A 25,486-nucleotide genomic window follows, 5' to 3' on the forward strand; every position below is an offset into this window, starting at 1 on the left:
CCATTTGGCGGCGGGAGTGTCATGGTATGGGCCGGAATTCATCACGGTGGTAGGACGCCTCTCGTGCACGTTGCAGGTGCATTGACAGGTGTGCGTTACAGAGACTTGATCCTACAGCCTTATGTTCTTCCTCACTTCAGCGTTCATGGCTGACAGTTCCAGCAGGACAACGCTCGACCGCATATTTCACGTGTTTGTCAGGACTTCTTTCAGCACAACAACATCCAGACATTACCTTGGCCACCCCGGTCACCAGATTTGTCCCCGATTGAGCATCTGTGGGACGAGTTGGATCGACGCGTTCGCTGAAGGAATCGACCGCCCCAAACACTTCCGGCGCTTCTTGATGCACTTCAGCATCAATGGCAGCACATCCAACACCGTGTTATTGACAACTTGATTGCATCTATGGGTCGTCGGTGTCAAGCGGTGATTGATGCACGTGGTGGGCACAACCGATACTGACATTTTTGTACCCCTGTGACATTAACTGTATCGTGTACGTGTGTCTGTCTAGGTGACACGATTAATGTTTTGAACATTGTGTTCATTGATCTTTAAACAGTGTTTCAATTATGGTTTCTGTGTCCTATTTTGAAACAATCCGATTATATTTCATTTTGAAAGTCAGTGTCAAGTTTCTTTTTTTGAAGAATATATATTTCATCAAAATCGATACAAAATTCAAACACCCCTTTATGGGACTCACTCCACGATCGAAATTACATCGTGGAGGAGCCCGGAGGTCATTCAGGTCACTGTCAACACCCCTTTATGGGACTCCCTCCACGGTAGAAATTACAACGTGGAGGGACCCTGAGGTGCTGTCAAGTCGTCAACACACCTTCATGGAACTCCCTCCACCATCGATATCACAATGTGGAGGGACCCCGATGTGTTGATGACTTGAATGTAAATAACAGCGACAAAATCAATTCCATAATCATAAAAAATCTCAACTAAATATTTCGGACCATATCGAAAGCATGTGTTATTGAATCACTATCGAATAGTTATGGTACCAGGTGTTCTTGAATATGCGGGGACATACTTGCTCCACGGTTGAAATTACATCGTGGAGGGATCCTGAGATGATGTCAAGTCATCAACACACCTTCAAGGAACTCCCTCCATGGTCGAAATGACAATGTGGAGGGACCCTGATGTGTTGATGACTTGAATGTAAAGAACAGCGACAAAATCTATTCCATAATTATAAGACATCTCTACCAAAAGAAGTGCTGTCAAGTTGCTGTCAAGTCATCAACACACCTTCAAGGAACTCCCTCCACGGTCAAAATTACATCGTGGAGGGACCCTGAGGTTATGTCAAGTCATCAACACATCTTCATGGAACTCCCTCCACGGTCGAAATGACAATGTTGAGGGACCCTGATGTGTTGATGACTTGAATGTAAATAACAGCGACAAAATCTATTCCATAATTATAAGTCATCTCTACCAAAAGAAGTGTCCATTTCATATTTTGGACCATATCAAAAGCATGTGTTTATGAATCACAATCAAATAGTTATGGTACCACATGTTCTTGAATACATGAGTGCATACTTTCGAGCTGGAGTAGTTATCAGACCAGGTTGTTGTAAAATATATACCACTTCTTGAGTATCGGATGCAGAATGAAAACATAAATCAATACCTCAGTAGGTTATTGTGTATCCTATCATCAGGTTTAAAGATATGCATACATATATCAATACATCAGTGAATTGTGACTGCTCTGTCAAAGGAAACAGGCGTCAAACTAGATGATCCTGCCGTGGAGGACCACATGGTGGGAGCGGAACAAGTTCATTTTGAGGTCCACCCTGATCAAGAATAGTAGGGACATGCCCGGTGGCTAAACTGGTAGTTTCATTGATACTGGTGCCCAAGTCTCCACTATCACAGAATCATTCTTCATGGAGAATTTGGAATTGTCAGATCTTTCAGATATGGGACAGTTCATCAGGCTGACTGCAGCTAGTGGCCATAGCATACCCCACTTGGGCCTCATTATTTTGGAACAGTTTGCTTTCTTGTCGTCAAGGACCCAGAGGATGATGCCATGAAAAAACGGAAGTTGGAAGTCCCTGGAGTCCTTGAGAAAAGAAATGGAACTTGAAGTCAAGAATGAAAACCTGCATATTCATGAATCCCTTTCAAACATTTTGGCCTTATACCAAGAAATTATCAGAACAGACAAGAAGATTCGCTTGCTTGAAGAGAAGAACAAACCCATCACCATCCCTGTGAGATCCCTTCAGGTGGTAGAATGCTGAGTCAGCCCATCTAAATTGCCTTATACAGCCTGAGTAGAGAAAGCATCACTTCCCTTTCCCAAGAACTATTCACAGGAAAGTCTGTGGTTACTGTTGACCACACTGGTGTTGTTCCTGTCCAACTTGCCAACTTCACCGATGTGGACATTTACCTCAAGCCAGGGACCCTGATCAGAATTCTAAGTGTTGCCATAGTCGAACCAACCTTTGACTTGGTGGAGGTCAACTGTGAAGAAATACTAATCACGGAAGCAAGTCCATCCATACTGAATGACAAGCTTGTTGACAGCCTATAGCAGAGAATGGACGTTAACAGGTACTTGCCAGCAGACTGTCAACGGAAGCTTCAAGAACTTCTTCACAAGCACTCCACCACATTGAGTCAAGATGAGGATGACATTGGGTTCTGTGATGCCATCAAACATCGGATTGTCACTACTGATGATGCCCCTATCAGTACCCCCCACAGATGAATCCCTCCAAGTGAATTGCAAGAAGTCTGTGACTATATCAGGAAATCTTTGGAAAAGGGAATCATCCGAGAATCGTTAAGTCCATACACATCCCAATTGTATTAGTAAGTAAAGAGGGGAATTCCGGGGTAGAATAGGTCTTCAGCAACCTGTGCTTGCCGTAAAAGGCGACTAACGGGATCAGGTGGTCAGACTCGCTGACTTGGTTGATACATGTCATTGATCCTAATTGCGTGGATGTCAATCACTGGATTGTCTGGTCCAGACTCGACTATTTTACAGACCGCCATCATATAGCTGGAATATTGCTGAGTGCGGCGCTAAACAACAAACAAACAAAAGTAAGGGAGGGAAACAAACTAAGAGTTTGGTGTAACTATCACGCTTTTAAATTTAGACTAGGAAAGATGCCTACCCTCTTCAACGAATTGATGAAGCCCTTACCGTTCTTAAAGGTGCCAAATACTTGACCTTGCGTACGGATTCAACCAGATCACTGTTGGCGAAGAAGACGTAGAAAAGACTGCCTTTAGAACTGGTACTGGTGGATTGTATGAGTACTTAAGAATGCCTTTTGGACTAAGTGGAGCTGCCGGAACCTTCCAAACCATACTTATCTACTTGGACAATATACTAATCTTTGCACCACATTTGAAGAAACTTTAGAAAAATTGGACATGGTCTTGACAAGACTTCAACGTAAAAGTAAAACCAGAGAAATGCCAGCAGTTTAAGGTGAAACTCGTTATCTTGGGAACCATATTTCAGAGAAAGGTATCTCACCAGAACAAGGGAAGTTTGAGGCAGTATGAATGGCCAGTCCCCAAGACAGAGACAGAACTACGGGGATTCCTAGGTTTAGCTGGATACTATTAGAAGTTCGTTCCATCTTTCTCAAGTATAGCAGCACTCCTACACACTGTTACATGGGATACCCCTCAAGAAGAAAGGCAAGCGTAAAATTAGCAATGGCCATGGTATTTCTGCTTGGGACAGCTCGTGTGATAAGGACTTTGAAGAGCTGACGCAGAAATTGACAACGGCCCCTGTCCTTGGACACCCAGATTTTTCATGACCATTCGTGAGGTCCATGCCAGTCACAATGGTCTCGGGGCTGTGCTCTTACAGGACAAAGAGGCAGGGAAGGTTATGCTGATCTACGCTAGTCCGTCACTACGATGCTCTGGGGAGAGAATGGGGAATATTTCGGCCTAAAGTATACAACAATTACAGTCAGTTGACATATGGACAGATGTTAGTTACTGCCCATGCTTCTAAATCCATTGAACAATTCCCCAATGTAGTAAAACTAATGGAAATCGTTCGCATATTGCCCATATCCAGCGTAGTGTGTGAGCGAGGTTTTTAAAAACAAAACCTCATCAAGACTCGACTTAGATGCTCTTTGACGATGAAACATTGGACAAACTGATGCAAATTTCAATTTGCGGACCAAGACTGAACGGTTTTGACCCTAGACTGACGCTACGACGATGGAAGGTCAGGCGAAACAGGCAGTTGTACAGAGGCAACACATCGATCGCCAAGACATCACAACCTATCAGCCGACAGATGATACGGGAAAAGTTGTAAATATGGCCTTGTTATTTGTTATTAATATTTATATTTATGTATGTAAATAAAACAACATGAATATCGGTGTTAATATTGTAATGTGTGTGAAAAGTCATAGTAAAATACGCTATTTGAAGGGGGCGTGGCTAAAATGCAAATGTCCGATTGGGATTTTAAATTTTCCGGACCCCTGGTCTTCACCAAGTTCACCCAAGCTTTTCTAACCAGAGACCAATCCACCAAGTCTGTAGCCAATATACTGCTGAATGAATGGTTCATCAAATTTGGAGTCCCCGACCATCTCCACAGTGATCAAGGCAGATGTTTTGAAAGCAAGGTTGTCCATGAACTCCGTCGCACCTATGGCATCAAAAAGACAAAGACAACACCGTGCCACCCAGATGGAAAAGCTCACAATTCAACCGTACCATCCACAACATGCTTAGGACGCTGCAACCCAAGCAGAAGTTAAAATGGCCCGAACTGCTTCCGGAAGTCACTTGTGCCTACAACAGCAATCCACACGCCCCAACTGGTTATACGCTATATAACGTCTTCTTTGGTAGAGATCCAAAACTGCCCCTGGATCTTGTCCTTGGTAATCAAGCCGAAGAAACATAAAAAACGGAGTGGAACACCATCATATCAACAGGCCAGTAAAAGGACGGAAGAAGCGTTGAAGAGACTGAAAACACTGAACAAAACACAGTAGACCGAGAAATACCAACTGGCACCTGAGTTTTCCTGGGAAACCATGTTCATAGCTGACACAAAATTCAGGACATATGGAACGTATTGATATGCACACATATATCAATACATCAGTGAATTGTTACATCACATGTCCTGAGGTACATGATGCATACAGGGAATATTAAATTGGGAGTCCATAATGAATAACCATCCGCCATAAGCATCCATGATTATACAATGTATTATTTCTCCATGCTTTTATGGTAAAATACATACAATGAATTCTGCTTTTAGTAAAGATTTTGTGTGATTATGAAATGTTTTTTGTGGCTTTCATTTACATACAGACCAGGTTGTAGCAAAACGAAAATAATACTTTATAAACATTAATACAGATATGAAGAGAGTTTGAAGTGCCGAATTACCTACGTAAACTTCGTTAATCTTTCGTCAAATTCTGGAAGTTTGCAACTTATAGATTATTAATTTCCTTCCTATATTTCGTAATTTTCATTTAACTTCCTTGTAATAATAATATCACGTTAAGTCAAGTCCTCTTTCTAATAAGAAAAGAATGTCTAATTGTAAACTGTCTTCCCGACATACGTCACAAGACACGACACATGCACCAAGCCACTACTGAAGCAGGCAGCAGACAACAATCTCTCTCGTGCACATACTTTTCTTCACAATAACCGACCGCAAATGACCTTCAGTGGTGACTGATGTAACTTCGGACCGATAGTCCCAACTATTGAGTGGGTCAACTGGGGTTTTTCCTTATTGTCTACGTTGAGATGGAAATAAACATGAATTGACTTCACTCAACCTCGTGTCATATTTGACGACCCCCGACACAGATTCAAAACAACCAATTCCACTATGGATCTAATGTGCTGTGAAATTTCATCATAGTCAACACCTTTTTATGGGACTCACTCCACCGACGAATTCAAATATGTGGAGGGAGCCTGAGATGATTCACGTCATCAACACCCCTTTACAGGACTCGCTCCGCCATTGAAGTTCCAATGTGGAGGAGCCCTGAGGTCATTCAGGTCGTTGTCAACACCCCTTTATGGGACTCCCTCCACGGTCGAAAATTACAACGTGGAGGGACCCTGAGGTGCTGTCAAGTCGTCAACACACCTTCATGGAACTCCATCCACCATCGATATCACAATGTGGAGGGACCCTGATGTGTTGATGACTTGAATGTAAATAACAGCGACAAAATCAATTCCATAATCATAAGAAATCTCTACTAAAAGAAGAGTCCATTTCATACTTCGGACCATATCAAAAGCATGTGTTAATGAATCACTAAATACATACAATGAATTCTGCTTTTAGTAAAGATTTTGTGTGATTATGAAATAGTTTTTGTGGCTTTCATTTACATACAGACTAGGTTGTAGCGAAACAAAAACAAGAGGCCTAAAGGGCCTGTATCGCTCACCTGGATATTTATGTAATTATTACAAAATATTTATTTGCATTGTACATGTATATAATACTGCAAATATACTGAGTCAAATTAAAAACTTCACATTTTTAAAAGAAATCCCATATATGATATACAACGGACAAATGTATCAGAGAAGGTAAAATTAATCATTAATGTCCAAAGAAGGATTTTAATTAACGGTGGTGACCATAATTTGTTCCAAGCACCTACGGTATTCGGTAATAATATCAACAGTTTAAATCATAAGTCCCAAGCACGAGAATCTGATGGCACACAAGTTCAGTAGCGTGTATGGCCACCATCTGCGTTGACAACTGCCACACAACGCCTCCGTATGGACCTTGTGATGATTGTGAACACATGATTGGGAAGACGACGCCATTGTTGCTGCAAAATGGTGCCAAGATCTTGCAAATTCTGTGGTTGGTTCTGGAGAGTGCGCAGACTTCTGCCAAAGAGCATCCCAGACGTGTTCGATGGGATTGAGGTCGGGAGACCTTGAAGGCCAGTCCATGACGTTGACTCCCGCATTCTGAAGGAAATTCCTTTTCAAAATTGCTGTGTGGGGTCTGGCATTGTCGTGTTGGAAGATCAAACCGGGTCCATGTGCTGTCATAAATGGCAGAAGTTCTGGTGCCAGTACCTGGTCGCGGTTAACAGCAGCGTTGAGGTTGCCACGGATGACAATAAGCCTGGAACGTGCATTGCTACATAAAGCACCCCACACAATGACACTTCCGCCTCGAAATCTGTCAACTTCCTGTACACAACACTGGGCGTAACGTTCATGACGGCGCCTCCACACCCTCGCCCTACCATCAGCAAATCGAAGATTAAATCGGGGTTCATCACTGACGACGACTTGATTCCAATTCCTCTGAGTCCATCGTAAGTGTCGCTGTGCCCACAATTGACGTTGACGTCTGTGTAATTGAGTCAGAATCGGCCCGCAGTATGGCTGTCGTGCTTGAAGGTGAGCAGTGCTCAGACGGTTTCGAACAGTTTGCACACTCAGTCTACCATTAAACAGTTCATTTCTGGTTGATGTAGCCGTCAAAAATCGGTTACGGAGGTGACGTAAGATAATCTGACGATCTTCTGCATGTAACGTCACACGTGGTCGACCTGGCCGAGGGCGATCAGCGGTGGTACCCGTTTGCTGTAGACGCGTCTGTAAATCATAAACAGTCCGTCGACTACAACCCATCGTCCTTGCGACTTCAGCTACGGACTTTCCCGTCTGCAACATGCCGATGGCACGTTCACGTTGCACATTTGAAAGGTGTGGCATGACAAATGGCCGTAAAGACTTTTGTTTTCTTGTGTTTTTCTTTTTTTGTTAATGACTGCTAACAAGTATGGCTGAAAACATGTGCGGTATTATGGCCACGTGACCAGTTGTACGTGAAAAAACACTTTTGCCACTATAGTGCTGTGCACATGATTTCGATCGATTCACCTGCACAAAAACGGGTGTTATCTCAAGACAATACGTGGCCATTACTGTTTAAATACACAATAAGGGCCCACAATGATAACTGGTCAAAATGTTAAAATTTTAGGATTGTGAAGTTTTTAATTTGGTTCAGTATATTTCGTAATTTTGACTGTCAGCATTTAAAATGGGTGGATGGCAAATCTGACAGCATGAACGTGTACTTCTCTTGATACAAATGTAACAAAGATCTGAACCGTTTCCATGTTATGATCCAGGATAATTCACATTAAAGGTATTATTCTCTTCATAACAAACAAATGTATACAATGTAATTGTTTATTATAGGGTGGGGATGATATCGATTTGCATGTTATGGTCAGGTTTCTAACTCCTTTAGGAGTGCCGGACAGATGAACAGAAGGGCCAGTCCTTGTAGCATATGTGCATTCCTCTCATTATACTCTCAATTGTACAAATGGTTATACGGTGGGGATCTTAACTGTCCAAGTTATAAACTCTTTTTTCCTTCCTATATTTCGTAATTTTCATTTAACTTCCTTGTAATAATAATATCACGTTAAGTCAAGTCCTCTTTCTAATAAGAAAAGAATGTCTAATTGTAAACTGTCTTCCCGACATACGTCACAAGACACGACACATGCACCAAGCCACTACTGAAGCAGGCAGCAGACAACAATCTCTCTCGTGCACATACTTTTCTTCACAATAACCAACTGAAAATGACCTTCAGTGGTGACTGATGTAACTTCGGACCGATAGTCCAAACTATTGAGTGGGTCAGCTGTTTTTTTTTCTTTATTGTCTACGTTGAGATGCAAATTAACATGAATTGACTTCTATCAAACCTCGTGTCATATTTGCCGCCCCACAACTTATGGTGTCGGAAGTGGGATGACACAGACGATGTTGTAGACCTCCTGAGTGACGACGGATGTCTTCACTGGATTACAGCCCTTCCAGAGGACAACCTGTGCTGCAGATGACGTCATCACTTGTGTTGTTTAAGACCACTAAACGACTGTGCCAAGACAATAGGCATGTCATGATGTGCTCGCAGAGCTTCAATGAACTATTTTGATATTGCGGATATACTGTGATGTGCTATCGTCCCTGCATATGTATTTGTTAAGTTAAATTGTCAAGCAATAGCACCATGAGTCAGCTGAAGTCTCCTAACAGCAGTGAGGATGTCCCCAAATGTCAACCCAGAAGATGTAGCCAGCTTGGAGGAGGAGCTTAGGAGGATGAAGATCCAGTTGCAGGAACAGCAATTCTTGGCTAGTCGTCCCCCAAAACCACTCGTCATTGCCACTGGACGTCTGCTGACCATTTTCATGGACAAGCCATTGAAGACGGTGGATGCTACTCTGAAAGAATGGCTGCTCGATGTCAGATGTACGGTCGATGCCAGGAAGCTGAGAGAAGAAAAACACGCTCTTGTCTTCTGCCAGCACCTGGGAGGGAGAGCCAGACAAGGGATCCTAGCGAGGGGGGCAACTGTAAAGGAATCGCCGACTGAAATCATGAAGGTTCTAAGGAAGTGTTTGGAGCCAACAGCCCAACACCGGTTCTATTTCCACCAACAAAAGTCTGGCCAAGACCTTATCACCCTTTCGCTGGACCTGATTGACTTGTACGACCACCTCATCGACATTGAGCCGTCCTCCTCCAGCCACAGGAAGAGTTTTTTGAAGAGCCAGTTTGCTCAGGCAGCGGTTAACGACACAATAAACCATGAAATACAACGTCTCACGAGGGAACAGCCTGACCTGGAGTTCCTGGACCTACGAGACTGGCTGATCAAATGGAGTGGGTCGAATACTTCTGCTGCCTGGGACAAAGTCGCGATGGAGGAACATCATGTAAAATTGGATGACATCGTAAGACGTCAATCAGAACTGATTGACAAACAGCAGCAGGAAATCAACGAACTGAGGAGGAATAACAGGCTGCGCGGAGGTAGAGATCGGACTTGCTGGACATGTGGACAGAAGGGCCACATGCAGTGTAACTGCTGTCAGAAAACAGGCGTCAAACAAAACGATCCTGCTGTGAAGGACCACGCGGTGGGAGTGGAACAAGTTCGTTTTGATGAAGGTCCACCCTTATCACGTTCCACTGCTGGACAGAATCCTAACCCCTTCAACCTGCCTCGTTCTGTGGTTAATGAAATACAGGTTACTCCACAGACAACGCCACATGTAGACCCAAACGTTATCACAGATATGAGTAGGACACAACCACTATTAGCTCAGTTGTTAGCAGCCTCTGTCTTGCCAAGAGACTAGTTGTGACTGTTTTAGTTACAATGACCAGGCAGTGTAGAAGTTGTTTCACAGTGAAAGTGTTGGTGGATTCTCAGTATGCAGTTTCAATTTAGAGATATATTCTTATTTTAAGAATGCAGAAACAGACAGACAGACAGACAGACAGACAGAATGCAGAAACAAGTCCCATGGGTTGTGCCCTGCATAGCTTATGCAAGTGCAGTTGAGCACTATGTAATTATTTAGAGATGTTGTAACCGAGTTGTTTCTTTGTTATAACTCTGTACCGATGTTGCTTGAAACAGTTTTGCAAGTAGTTAGATAGTTTTTCATTTTTAGTTTTGTAACATTGGCATGCAGTTAGTTGCAGGGGAGTGTGAAGGGAGTTTGAAGTGCCCATATAAGCTACGAAAACTTTGTTAATCTTCGTCAAATTCCGAAAGTTTGTAACTTTTAGATTATTCATTTCCTTCCTATATTTTGTAATTTTCACTTAACTTTCTTGTAATTATAATTACACGTTAAGTCAAGTCCTCTTTCTAATAATAAGATAATATCTAATTGTAAACTATCTTCGCAACATACGTCACGAGATACGCACATATCATGAGATACGACACGACATCCGTCACGAGATACGACACGACATACGTCACGACATCCGACACATGCACCAAGCCACTATCGAAGATGGCTGCAGACAACAATCTCTCTCGTGCAATAACCGACCGCAAATGAGTGAGTGAGTGAGTTGGGTTTAACGTCGCTTTTAACATTATTCCAGTGATATGACGGCGTGTCAGCTTAATGTGGGAGGAAAGCCCGAAGTGATGCAGGTCTCAGACGTCTACCACTTCGGTGAAACCCACGAGCACGGGTATGGTGCTGACAAACCTAGAAACATAATCGGGGCAAACCGGGATTCGAACCCACAATCATTGGTTTCTGGCGTGCCCAAGGGCCGCAACTCTACACAGCGAATCGCGGCGCATTAAACGACTGGGCCATCCGTGCCCGCCCGACCGCAAATGACCTTCAGTGGTGACTGATGTAACTTCGGACCGATAGTCCCAACTATTGAGTGGGTCAACTGGGGTTTTTCCTTATTGTCTACGTTGAGATGGAAATAAACATGAACTGACTTCACTCAACCTCGAGTCATATTTGCCGCCACACACAGATTAAAAAAACACCGATTCCACTATGGATCTGATGGTGTGAAATTTCATCGTCGTCAACACCCCTTTATGGGACTCACTCCACCAACAAAATTCCAATGTGGAGGGACCCTGATGTGATTCAAGTCATCAACACCCCTTTATAGGACTCACTCCACCATTGACATTCCATTGTGGAGGGACCGAGGTGATTCAAGTCATCAACACCCCTTTATAGGACTCACTCCACCATTGACATTCCATTGTGGAGGGACCGAGGTGATTCAAGTCATCAACACCCCTTTATAGGACTTACTCCACCATTGACATTCCATTGTGGAGGGACCGAGGTGATTCAAGTCATCAACACCCCTTTATAGGACTCACTCCACCAACAAAATTCCAATGTGGAGGGACCGCGGTGATTCAAGTCATCAACACCCCTTTATAGGACTCACTCTACCATTGACATTCCATTGTGGAGGGACCGAGGTGATTCAAGTCATCAACACCCCTTTATAGGACTCACTCCACCAACAAAATTCCAATGTGGAGGGACCGAGGTGATTCAAGTCATCAACACCCCTTTATAGGACTCACTCCACCATTGACATTCCATTATGGAGGGACCGAGGTGATTCAAGTCATCAACATCCCTTTATAGGACTCACTCCACCAACACAATTCCAATGTGGAGGGACCGAGGTGATTCAAGTCATCAACACCCCTTTACAGGACTCACTCTGCCTTGGCCCTGAACAAGTTGTAGTGTATGCTTTCGGTCATATGAAAGGCATTTGAAGCGGCCCTACAATATCAATGACAATGCCGTTGCAGAACACACCACCTGACACACATTTAAAGGAAGCCATTGATCAATACAAACAGGCTGGAAGACCACAGAAACACTGACTAAAAATAACACGCTTACGGTCGCCGGTTGTGATGCGTAAACCTCGTTTGGGGATTACTCAGAGCTGGATGAATAATCGATGGATACCTCAATTAACACATAACTGAAAAAAAGAAACATTTTCTTTTAAGTTTCAAATAAACAACTTGTGACAATTATAGTATTTAGTTCATCGTTTACATATAACTTGTTTCTGAAAATAGGAAAAAAAATAATTTAAGACATGTTTTGAATATATTTGGTATATTCCTAAATTTCAGGTTTACTATGTACCGAGGCTGCTCATTGTTCTCTCAAAATATGTACTCATCTTTAAATCGGACCGAGCGTGTTATTGGCATTAGCCAAACAGTTAAACCGGAATAGGCTGAACCCTGTTAATCACTAAAACCACCGACCGATTACTTCTGAGAACGCTTACATGTATATCTGTTCACCTTTGTTCTATTCAAGAGTGCGAAATCGTCTCCACTGGAAGCGCTCATAAAATCTCACAACAAAGGACGACGTCGATGCTACTGACAGTGTCCATTTGTAGTGATTACAAATCTTGTTAACATATTGAGAAAATATGAATGCTTTTCTGAAACAATAACCATAGATGCCATCGCATGTAATTGATATCGATCACCGACAAAACAATGTTTATTGTATGATAAATTATCTGCAATCCTTTTTAAGAATGTATTTTATTTAGTGATGTACTGTATGACCCAACTCAACAATAAATGGCTGGCAAGCAAAACTGTATTGACAAAATCATAAAGGAATCAACATTAGCAAAAAGAAACCAAAATCCAATAATAGAATTAGTGAATCTAGTTACTTGCATTCAAATATGCTTTGAGGTTCATGCAGAGGTATCACCATCACCACCATCACCGCCACAACCCATCCATCACCACCATCCCCGCCACAACCTACCATCACCACCATCATCGCCACAACCCATCCATCACCACCATCATCGCCACAACCCATCCATCACCACCATCATTGCCACGACCCATCCATCACCACCATCCCCACCACAACCCATCCATCACCACCATCATCGCCACAACCTACCATCACCACCATCCCCGCCACGACCCATCCATCACCACCATCATCGCCACAACCCATCCATCACCACCATCCCCGCCACAACCCATCCATCACCACCATCATCGCCACAACCCATCCATCACCACCATCATCGCCACAACCCATCCATCACCACCATCATCGCCACAACCCATCCATCACCACCATCATTGCCACGACACATCCATCATCACCATCCCCGCCACAACCCATCCATCACCACCATCATTGCCACGACACATCCATCATCACCATCCCCGCCACAACCTACCATCACCACCATCCCCGCCACAACCCATCCATCACCACCATCATCGCCACAACCCATCCACCACCACCATCACCGCCACAACCCATCCATCACTACCATCACCGCCACAACCTACCATCACCACCATCATCGCCACAACCTATCCATCACCACCATCATCGCCACAACCTATCCATCACCACCATCATCGCCACAACCTATCCATCACTACCATCATCGCCACAACCCATCCACCACCACCATCATCGCCACAACCCATCCACCACCACCATCACCGCCACAACCCATCCATCACTACCATCACCGCCACAACCTACCATCACCACCATCATCGCCACAACCCATCCATTACCACCATCCCCGCCACAACCTATCCATCACCACCATCATCGCCACAACCTATCCATCACCACCATCATCGCCACAACCCATCCATCACCACCATCATCGCCACAACCCATCCACCACCACCATCACCGCCACAACCCATCCATCACTACCATCACCGCCACAACCTACCATCACCACCATCATCGCCACAACCCATCCATTACCACCATCCCCGCCACAACCTATCCATCACCACCATCATCGCCACAACCTATCCATCACCACCATCATCGCCACAACCTATCCATTACCACCATCATCGCCACAACCCATCCATCACCACCATCCCCGCCACGACCCATCCATCACCACCATCATCGCCACAACCCATCCATCACCACCATCACCGCAACGATCCACCCACCACCACCATCACCACCACAACCCATCCACCACCACTACCATCGCCATAACTCATGCATCACCACCACTGCCACGATCCACCCACCACCACCATCACCGCCACGACGTCCATCACCACCACCATCGCCAAAACCCATCCACCACCATTACCACCGACACAACGCGTCCATCATCACCATAACCCCTAGACCCATCCATCATCACCATCACCGCCACGACCCATCCATCACCACCATCACCGCCACGACCCATCCATCACCACCATCACTGCCACGACCCATCCATCACCACCATCACTGCCATGACCCATCCATCACCACCATCACTGCCACGACCCATCCATCACCACCATCACTGCCATGACCCATCCATCTCCACCATCACAGCCACAACCCATCCATCTCCACCATCACTGCCATGACCCATCCATCTCCACCATCACAGCCACGACCCATCCATCTCCACCATCACTGCCACGACCCATCCATCACCACCATCACTGCCACGACCCATCCATCACTGCCATGACCCATCCATCACCACCATCACTGCCATGACCCATCCATCTCCACCATCACAGCCACGACCCATCCATCACCACCATCACAGCCACGACCCATCCATCTCCACCATCACTGCCACAACCCATCCATCACCACCATCACTGCCACGACCCATCCATCACCACCATCACTGCCATGACCCATCCATCTCCACCATCACAGCCACGACCCATCCATCTCCACCATCACTGCCACGACCCATCCATCACCACCATCACTGCCATGACCCATCCATCTCCACCATCACTGCCACAACCCATCCATCACCACCATCACTGCCACAACCCATCCATCACCACCATCATCGCCACAACCTACCATCACCACCATCACTGCCACAACCCATCCATCACCACCATCACTGCCACAACCCATCCATCACCACCATCACTGCCATGACCCATCCATCTCCACCATCACCGCCACGACCCATCCATCACCACCATCATCGCCACAACCCATCCATCACCACCATCATCGCCACAACCCATCCATCACCACCATCATCGCCACAACCCATCCATCACCACCATCACTGCCATGACCCATCCATCTCCACCATCACCGCCACAACCCATCCATCACCACCATCATCGCCACAACCCATCCATCTCCACCATCACTGCCATGACCCATCCATCACCACCATCACAGCCACGACCCATCCATCTCCACCATCACTGCCACAACCCATCCATCACCACCATCACTGCCATGACCCATCCATCATCACCATCCCCGCCACAACCCATCCATCTCCACCATCACTGCCATGACCCATCCATCACCACCATCACAGCCACGACCCATCCATCTCCACCATCACGGCCACAACCCATCCATCACCACCATCACTGCCATGACCCATCCATCATCACCATCACTGCCACGACCCATCCATCACCGCCACACCCCATCCATCACCGCCACACCCCATCCACCGCCACACCCCATCCACCGCCACACCCCATCCACCACCACACCCCATCCATCACCGCCACACCCCATCCATCACCGCCACACCCCATGCACCGCCACACCCCATCCACCACCACACCCCATCCATCACCGCCACACCCCATCCACCGCCACATCCCATCCATCACCGCCACACCCCTTCCACCGCCAGACCCATCCACCACCACACCCCATCCATCACCGCCACAGCCCATCCACCACCACACTCCATCCATCACTGCCACACACCATCCACCGCCACATCCAATCCATCACCGCCACACCCCATCCCCGCCACACCCCATCCATTACCGCCACACCCCATCCACCGCCACACCCCATCCACCGCCACACCCCATCCATTACCGCCACACCCTATCCACCGCCACACCCCATCCACCACCACACCCGATCCAACACCACACCCCATCCACCACCACACCCCATCCATCACCGCCACACCCCATCCATCACCGTCACACCCCATCCATCACCGCCACACCCCATCCATCACCGCCACACCCCATCCACCGCCATCACCGCCACACCCCATCCACCGCCACACCCCATCCATCACCGCCACACTCCATCCATCACCGCCACACCCCATCCACCAACATCACCGCCACACCCCATCCATCACCGCCACACCCCATCCATCACCGTCACACCCCATCCATCACCGCCACACCCCATCCATCACCGCCACACCCCATCCACCGCCATCACCGCCACACCCCATCCATCACCGCCACACTCCATCCACCGCCACACCCCATCCACCACCATCACCGCCACACCCCATCCATCACCGCCACACCCCATCCACCGCCACACCCAATCCACCGCCACACCCCATCCATCACCGCCACACCAAATCCACCGCCACACCCAATCCATTTCCACACCCCATCCAGCGCCACACCTCATCCATCACCGTCACACCCCATCCATTACCGCCACACCCCATCCACCACCATCACCACCACACCCCATCCACCGCCACACCCCATGCATCACCGTCACACCCCATCCATTACCGCCACACCCCATCCACCACCATCACCACCACACCCCATCCACCGCCACACCCCATGCATCACCGCCACACCCCATCCACCGCCACACCCCATCCATTACCGCCACACCCCATCCACAGCCACACCCCATCCACCGCCACACCCCATCCATTACCGCCACACCCCATCCACCGCCACACCCCATCCACTGCCACACCCCATCCACCACCAGACCCCATCCATCCCCACCACGCCCCATCCACTACCACACCCCATCCATCACCGCCACACCCAAAAAATCACCGCCACATCCCATCCACCGCCACACCCTATCCATCACCGCCACACCCCATCCACCACCGCCACACCCCATCCACCACCATCACCGCCACACCCCATCCACCACCATCACCGCCACACCCCATCCATCACCGCCACACCCCATCCACCGCCACACCCCATCCACCGCCACACCCCATCCATCACCATAACCGCCACACCCCATTCCCCGTCACAAACATCCACCGCGACATCCATCCACCAGAGAAGGACACTATTCAAGTAAAGACCCTGCGCCACATGACAACTCACATCCTGAAAGACAGGGGTTGTTGACAACTGGGTTAGAAACACTGTACTGCCTACAAGCGTGCATACCACGTCACCAAGTAATACAGATAATACCAGTGCCCGAAGTAAACGCGGCAAACATAATCGACAACAGCAACCCACGGAACAAACACAGCCATGTCCGAATACAGTGAAGGTAACTCGTCAATCTACAAGTTTGTAATAACAAAACCCTTCGAATTTGAAATATTTAGCGATGTGCATGTACTCTGTATGTTTTTATATTTAGCCCCGTCACGATCATTACGCAAAAGTTCCATTTCTGCCTTTGAATAGAACTACAGTAAACTACGGTTATAACGAACTCGAAGGGACCACTAACTTAGTTTGTCGGGACCAAAAAATCAGTTTGTTATATCCGTCAGTTCGTTATAAGCGTGTTCGTTATAAACGTACTTTACTGTATTCTTAAACGCAGCGAATGTTTGTGCACGTATCGTTGTGTCTCGCACTTATGCAAATATGATCAAAACAATATCTGGGTCAGCTTGACGGTTTCACTGTGAAATTATTATTTTTAACATAGACAAGAGTACTTTCTCAAGCAGACCGATACATTAAGGCAAACACTTAGCTGATGTCTAAATGCAAATGAACTTTGGTCAGTGGGTAGCGTATCCAAAAAGTATTATCAGGTTATTAGCCAGCCGGACATTGCCCACATGAAGAGCTGTGTGTGAAAGGTTACAAACAATGGTATGTAAAGTGCAGCCCTGGTGTCAGGGTGACCTGCGACGTGGCTAGTTATTTTTAGAGCTATAATGGGATGATTTGAATGTGGTTAACACCACATGAAATAACAGTTTACAAAAATATCATATCACAGCTTGTCAACTTAACCACGGGGGACACCTGAAATGGGTCCCACACATTGTACCCATGTCGGGAATCGAACCCGGGTCTTCGGCGTGACGAGCGAACGCTTTAACCACTAGGCTACCCGAACGCCCACTTGATGTTTGGGGAAGTCTTAACTGCCCAAGGCCTTAGACGTTTACTCATTTGATGAAAACCACGACCCTGATTGTCATGAGCTAAGTTTTCACTCTTTAAACATTTTAAATTGGCCCCTATATATGAGCCTCCTATTTACATTATTTGTGCACAAAATCAACATTTTCCCCGAGTGCTCAATCAGTATTAGCTGAAAGCGCTCGTAAAATCGTTAGGTATGGTGAAACGTGTGTTCTGCAAAAAAGGAGTGAGTGAGTCGGTTTTAACGCCGACTTTAACAGTGTTCCAGTTATATCGCGGCGTGTCAGCATAATGTGGGAGGAAAGCCCGATGCGTTAAACCCAACTCACTCACTCACTTCAGGCATGCCTGTCAAATCAAACTGACACGTGATATAACCGAAACACTGTTCAAAGCTAGGTTGGACCCTCACACTTATTCACTACTAACAACAAACATTTTATAGCCGAGACCCGGGCATTCAAATAGCTTTCAGTTGACAGTCAAACAGTCAAGTACGGAAGCGTAGTGGGGCCACGGTGATTTTTTTTTTATCTAAATATCTCCTACGTAGGACTTAGTATCTTCTACGTAGGACTTAGTATCTCCTACGTAGGACTTACTATCTCTTACGTAGGACTTAGTATGACCTAGAATCACTATCTCCTACGTAGGATATTATAAGTCCTACGTTGGAGATACTTAAAAAACAAACACTTCACCGTGGCCCTACTACGCTTCCGTAGTCAAGCTCGTGACTGCGGCTCATATCCTGGTAATAACTATCAGCTACAACTGTTTCTCGACATGTCAAGAGAATGAGGCAAGCCTGGATTAAGTACGAAAGCGATATCCCCTCCTGGCCACCATAGATAACGAATTGTTTTTTGACGTGTGTTATACACACACCCTCTTATCTCTCAGTATTTGATACTAGAGGTCAATATACGACTGCTCCAAGTCCCAGGAGATTCTAACTGAACCTTAGGCCTCTCTTTTAAATCACTTGGTTCACTGGTTATTGTTCCCGAGCCATGGTTGGAATAAATAAACTGACGTCCAATAGAAAGAGTGAGTGAGTGAGTATGGTTTAACACCGCTTTTAGAAATATTCCCGCAATATCACGGCCATGTAGGGAATCGAACCCGGGTCTTCGGCGTGACGAACAAACGCTTTAACCACTAGGCTACCCGACCGCCCTCAATAGAAAGAACTCCGTGAGAGACGATTGCAGCTGGGCGAAAGCATGCACGTTAATACATATACATATATCTAAATAATAAGAGTGGTATTTTAGCATCTTGTGAACAAAACTTCACTTCATAAAAGCAGAGGGGGGCACGGGTGGCCCAGTAGTCTAAGGCGCCGCGGTTCTTTGTGCAGAGTTGCGTCCCTTGGTCACGCCAGAAACCTATGATTGTGGGTTCGAATCCCGGTTCGGACCGATTATGTTTCTAGGTTTGTCAGCATCATACCCGTGCTCGTGGGTTTCACCGAAATGGTAGACCTGCATCACTTCGAGCTTTCCTCCCACATTAAGCTGACACGCCATAATATACAGTCAGGGACGAGCATGGCTTTCCATCTAAGCTTTATCGACGGCTTGCCGACTAAAATGCCACTAATTTTGCAACCCCCAAAAATCCCCATAACCCGGTTACTTTGCAAGCAACACACTCCCACCAGTGCCATACACTAACTGCTCCCTTGCCTCAATGCGTGGTGCTATAAATAGACCAGGGGCGGTATTCACAAAGCTTCTTAGAATTTTCTTAAGCCTTAAGAATTCTTAAATCCACAAAGAAATCTTAGTTTCCCTAACAACCAACTTAAGTTTTAAAAAATTTCTTAAGTCATATTCACAGAGCTTCTCAGTGCTTAGTTCTTTGCTTAAGTTTAAGATACCTCATGAGCTTACTTAAGTCCTTAAGAATTTTCTGAAGACATCCAATATGGCTGCCATAGGTATTGTACAAACCACCGCTAGACGAGATGTACTGCAAATATATTCTGACAAAGAACTAATCAGAAGATACAGGTTAAACGAAAGTGGTATTGAATATGTGACTGGGTTAATTGCTGATAAAATATGTCCTAGCACCTCTCGTTCTCATGCCATGACAGGAACTGAAAAGGTTGTAGCAACGCTACGTTATTTCGCTACAGGCAAAATGCAATTATGCAGCGGGGATGACTTGGGTCTTTCCTAATCGTCGGTCAGTCGGGCGATAGAGCAGACAGTGTCAGCTTTGTCCGACGCCGAGATAGCATCCCAGTTTATTCACTTTCCGACAACACAGGGTTGTATTCGTTGGAATCAAGCGGCGTTTTACAACATCGCTCTCTTCCCTGGCCTTGTTGGAGTGATTGATGGATCCCATGTGCAGATTATTGCACCATCTGTTGACGAACCCTCATATGTAAATCGTAAACAGTACCACAGTATAAACACACAGATTGTATTTGATCCAAACAACATGATAATTGACCTTGTTGCGAAGTGGCCAGGCTCGACACACGACTCGAGAATACTCACCGAAAGCGGGCTTCATATTTTATTTGAACGACACATCGTGCCAACCGGATGTCACCTACTTGGAGATAGTGGCTACCCCTGCAGAAACTGGCTGCTTACGCCGTACTTGAGACCAAATCCTGGCTCACAGACATCCTACAATCGGTAATATTCTCCTACATTCGTGAACACGCAATCGTAATGAGAGTTATCCCCCTTCAAAATTACAAAAGTGAGAATTGGTTGTTGTGAAAAGTTTAAGTGTTCAAATGTGAAAAGATATTTGGTTGTGCATATATATATCGAAAGTGAACATTAAGAAATTACCCATATAAAAATATGAAATATATTTAATGACAGATAAGCAAGAAAAACATTTATGTTTAAAAAAACATAAAAAATATTCTAAAAATATATAGGTCAATGTGAATCACTTTTTACAAAGTATAAAAAAGCTAAATATTTTAGTCATTACATCAAGTGACTAAAACATCTGTCCATTCACCTAACAGACTGGATAATCGTTATTGGAGTTCAAAAGGGCTTAGACACTTCTCAATAATTATTGACTACTCATGTTCAATCACTGAGTGATGAAATAGAGCATAATAATGTTTGGATTTTTACTCAATTTGTAAGATAACTGAAACAAATTTGTGGAAATTCATTATGGAACACACTGACTGTAATACACACATATCTGTAAATTGTTGTGTGTGTGTGTGTGTGTGTGTGTATGTATTAGACGGGTTCTGAACTTGTTTTCCAGAGCACATAAAAGGACGCGGAGTGTCGTGGAAAGAGGTATAGGCCAGCTCAAGAGACGGTTCCATGTCTTACATGGAGAGATTCGCCTTTCTCCAATTAAGGCATGTAAAATCATAACATGTTGTGGAATTCTGCATAACATCTGCAAGATAAGGAATATCCCATTACCTGACAGTGAGTCCAATGATCCGGATGAAGACATGACAGCCCCCTACAGAGAGAGAGATATTCCTGGCCACAACTTGACCTTCAGGAATCACTTTGCAAACACTCACTTTCAGTGTGAGTGATAATTCTTCTTTTAATTGAGTAAAACCACTATTTAATGAATTATATTCAACAACAAAAAATTTCAGTAAAAAAACAGTTTATTTTAACAAATAAGAGTATAAGAATCAGTTGATAAGGTTTACCTTTTTTCAAAAATAATTCACAAACAATTTATTACAACTGGTTAATGAATTTAATATTGTTACTATAATTGTTAAATATTATATATAATTTGTGAATCTCAAGGATTCTTTAAAAAATGCTCAAGGGTTCAATTGCAATGCATTTTCCCAGTTTACTTACCTGGTATATGAAAATACATTTATCTTCTTGTAAGAAACATCTTATGACAGACAGATTTTATTGTAGTAAATTCAAAAGAACGATAGTACATAAAGTCTTCAATACATAATCATTGTTGAAAGTTAAACACGTTTAAATTCTTCCTGCATTTCTTATACATATTTCAGAAATTTAGCAAATACATGTTGTAATACATATCACAATTTCTTGGAGTAACTGGCCCTGTCTGTCATATCAAATGCAGTGACACAGAATAAGATATTCATCCTCACTGGCCACTGGCCATAGATAACAATACTGTTTAGCACTGATAAACATACCTGTCAGGTGATAGTCTCAACAGACGGAGCAAGTACTTTCTACAATTAGTGACAGGCACCCCATAATGGACATCTTCCAGTTTCGCGATAATTAACACAATATGATGACTAGTACCCTATTCCTAAAATAGATTAACAAAATCTTTTGTGGATCATTTTGACATTATCCTGAACTGTTTGCCTCCTTGTTGTGGGAACAATATTCTTATAAAAATATGAAAGGCATTCAACAGAGATACACAATACTGTTCAATGAAATACTTAACTGGAAAAAGTGTGTTACAAGCTTAGTCAGCTAAGGTCTTACATTTTATTGATTTTATCCATATCATTGGCACCCAAATACGAAGATTTTGAACCCTGAAATGCAATGTTGCTGTAAGCAGAAGTAAAACATGAGAATATGGTTGAATGAAAACACATTCAAATTATGACATGTTATCAATGTATCTATTGATAGAAATGACATTTCACACACTGTAACCTCACACATTAACCAATATTATATTATTGAAGATAAATTTAAACTGAAAAGGAGTATGGTTGTGTCAAAATAGGTTTCAAATCTTTCTCTTCAAAGAATACATTACATTTTGAAAACATGGTAAACTCTCTGGCCTTAAAAAGTGATATGCATACATGGTATAGATATAAATTTTATTCATTCTGCAGTTTTTGAAGTTGAATTTCCATAATTTTCTTCTTAAGACTTAAACAATCAGTTTCAAGTTTAAGTTTCTTGTAGAGTAGCTCATCATAGCTTTACCCCAACAGGAAAGTTTGTCGCGAGGACTTTGGCTCCTGGACTGTGCTCCATCCTGCTGGCCTCTTCATGGATCCCTGTGCTGAGGAGGCGGTGTCTGGCACTGATGGTTCCGGCTGTAAAGGCACAGACACTGTTGATGCAGTAGGGACAGCTGCTCCCATGGCCTGGAGTGTCTGCAAGTCAAGTGCTGCCATGTCACTGTATTCACTGTATATAAATGGACAGAAAATGTTTTAGTCATTGTTGTTTTTGAGTATCTATGTATCTGAATAGGGTAAAAATATGAGGTAATAATCAGTTTCAAACACATGGAGTATCAATAATTTTTAGTGATCCCTTCAAATACTTTTCACCACAATCTTGCACTTTGCAGGATTTGTTTAGGAAGATAATCAAGATTGGTTATTCGCTGTTATTGATGTGTTATATAATTTAATATGGATGCTTTTATAGTAATGTGTATGACCACTTATACACAGGAGGTACTTTGCTAACATAATAGTTTTTCATAGCAAATCATTTAAGTAGAGTTATGCTATATGAATGATTATACTCACTACAAGGGCAAGGGAATACATCAGTAGAATTACCTTGCATTAACTGTGTCAGAAAGGCTGACCACCTGTAGGAGGGATGTGTCCATGGCTGATGGGATTCCAGATATGGATACATTATCCTGCCCCAGAATATCCCACACTACCTCGGATGTGGCACTCAAAGTAGGGCATGGTGATGGACCACCACCTGTCGAAGTGAAAATTATTTTTACTTACATCAGAAAAATTGAGAAAGTTTTATTCTGAATCAATGTGTTAAATAATACTAAAGAAACAATTGAAGACAGCCTAAGAATTGTATATACATATGTAAATTCAAACTTTTAAGAATTGATTATACACTGTATGGGACACCAAAATGTACTTAAAGACACCAAATACAAATATTTTTACTTGAAAGCTAGAATAAACAATAATTGTAACACATTAAGATTAAATGTATCTCAGATCTGGTGATTTATGCACTGTAAAACTACTATTACAGTTCAGTGTTGCAAAATGTGAACTACAATAATTACCTGTGCTGATAACACCTTGCTTGTACCTTGCAATTTCTCCCCTGGCTTTACTTTGGATGTTATGCCATTTCTTTTCCACCTCCTCGGGGGCTCTGATGCATCCTATGATTTACATAAAAATATTCAATTCTCAACTGTGTAATGTAAATTTCAGAAATAAACGAATAGGTACTGGATGTGACACTGTAATATAACTGATAACCTGTACAATAACATTTATTTTTTTCTTTCCCTGAAAATAAATTTTATGTTAAATAAAATATAGATCTTATACAATACAATCTAGTTCTATCCCAAACAATCCTTCCGATTTTATGTGCGTTGCTGCTGTGAAAATTTGCAAAATACTTAAATAAGTAATTAAAAATGAAGACATCTTAAAAACAGTATTTACAATGTTTCTGTTACGCCGTCCGAAAAAGTATCATGTCCGAAAATCCATGATCCGATTAGCAGTTTATAAACAATGTGCTCTTTGGGCCTAAATTATTTCGTATTATTTTATTTTATTCAGAAAGAATAACATTTTGATTAGAATTCATGTAAGATTCATATTTAGATAGGTAGCAGCTTAAAAACAATGCACACTGTTCAATCATGTTTAATAAATTACTTTATGTCTTCATTGAAGATTAATGTCTTCATAAAAAAGTGAAGGCAAATATGGATTCTTTAGGGGAGGTGAAATAAAATATGCCTTCAAAAATGTTTATGACATTTCATAATAATAATCATAATCATAATAATAACAACAATAATAATAACGTTTGACAATTATAATAACATATTGTATTGACCTTTGTATTTACTGAAAAACTTAACTGACTTAAATAAACAATATTTTCCACTTGACAGTTAGATCTGTTAAAATGTTCTCATTACACCATACTATCTGCATGTTATTTCTTTATGGAAGATACATATATACATGTAAAAAATAGACAAAGT

The 25,486-nt window shown here is 43.9% G+C and overlaps 3 protein-coding genes and 2 long non-coding RNA genes across 5 annotated transcripts in view; 4 read left to right on the forward strand and 1 right to left on the reverse strand.

Annotated features, from left to right (window-relative positions):
* The first annotated feature begins 14,950 nt into the window (after nucleotides 1–14,950).
* LOC125378722 (uncharacterized histidine-rich protein DDB_G0274557-like) lies at nucleotides 14,951–15,736 on the forward strand. Its single transcript, XM_048394667.1, has one exon. It carries the CDS (start codon nucleotides 14,951–14,953, stop codon nucleotides 15,734–15,736), a length of 786 nt encoding a protein of 261 aa, XP_048250624.1.
* Nucleotides 15,733–17,427, forward strand: LOC125378723 (extensin-1-like). The gene has a single exon (XM_048394668.1). The coding sequence runs from the start codon at nucleotides 15,733–15,735 to the stop codon at nucleotides 17,425–17,427; it is 1,695 nt and encodes a 564-aa protein (XP_048250625.1).
* Nucleotides 17,428–17,485: 58 nt separating this feature from the next.
* LOC124117807 (cytidine deaminase-like) overlaps nucleotides 17,486–25,486 on the forward strand; it is a 44,659-nt gene continuing 36,658 nt past the window's right edge. Inside the window, exon 1 of the mRNA XM_048394384.1 lies at nucleotides 17,486–17,702. Within this exon, the coding sequence (XP_048250341.1) occupies nucleotides 17,684–17,702 (19 nt within the window). The 5' untranslated portion in view covers nucleotides 17,486–17,683. The remainder of the gene's footprint in view (nucleotides 17,703–25,486) is intronic.
* Nucleotides 20,837–23,562, forward strand: LOC125378629. The gene is made up of 3 exons (XR_007220419.1): nucleotides 20,837–21,201; nucleotides 21,806–22,086; nucleotides 23,472–23,562. It is a non-coding gene; the product is annotated as an uncharacterized LOC125378629 (long non-coding RNA).
* On the reverse strand, nucleotides 23,532–24,748 carry LOC125378628. The gene is made up of 3 exons (XR_007220418.1): nucleotides 24,539–24,748; nucleotides 24,054–24,207; nucleotides 23,532–23,670 (listed from the first exon to the last, which is right to left on the reverse strand). It is a non-coding gene; the product is annotated as an uncharacterized LOC125378628 (long non-coding RNA).

Source organism: Haliotis rufescens, unplaced genomic scaffold (assembly GCF_023055435.1).
Source record: "Haliotis rufescens isolate VD_foot unplaced genomic scaffold, xgHalRufe1.0.p SCAF_13, whole genome shotgun sequence".
Taxonomy (NCBI): domain Eukaryota; kingdom Metazoa; phylum Mollusca; class Gastropoda; order Lepetellida; family Haliotidae; genus Haliotis; species Haliotis rufescens.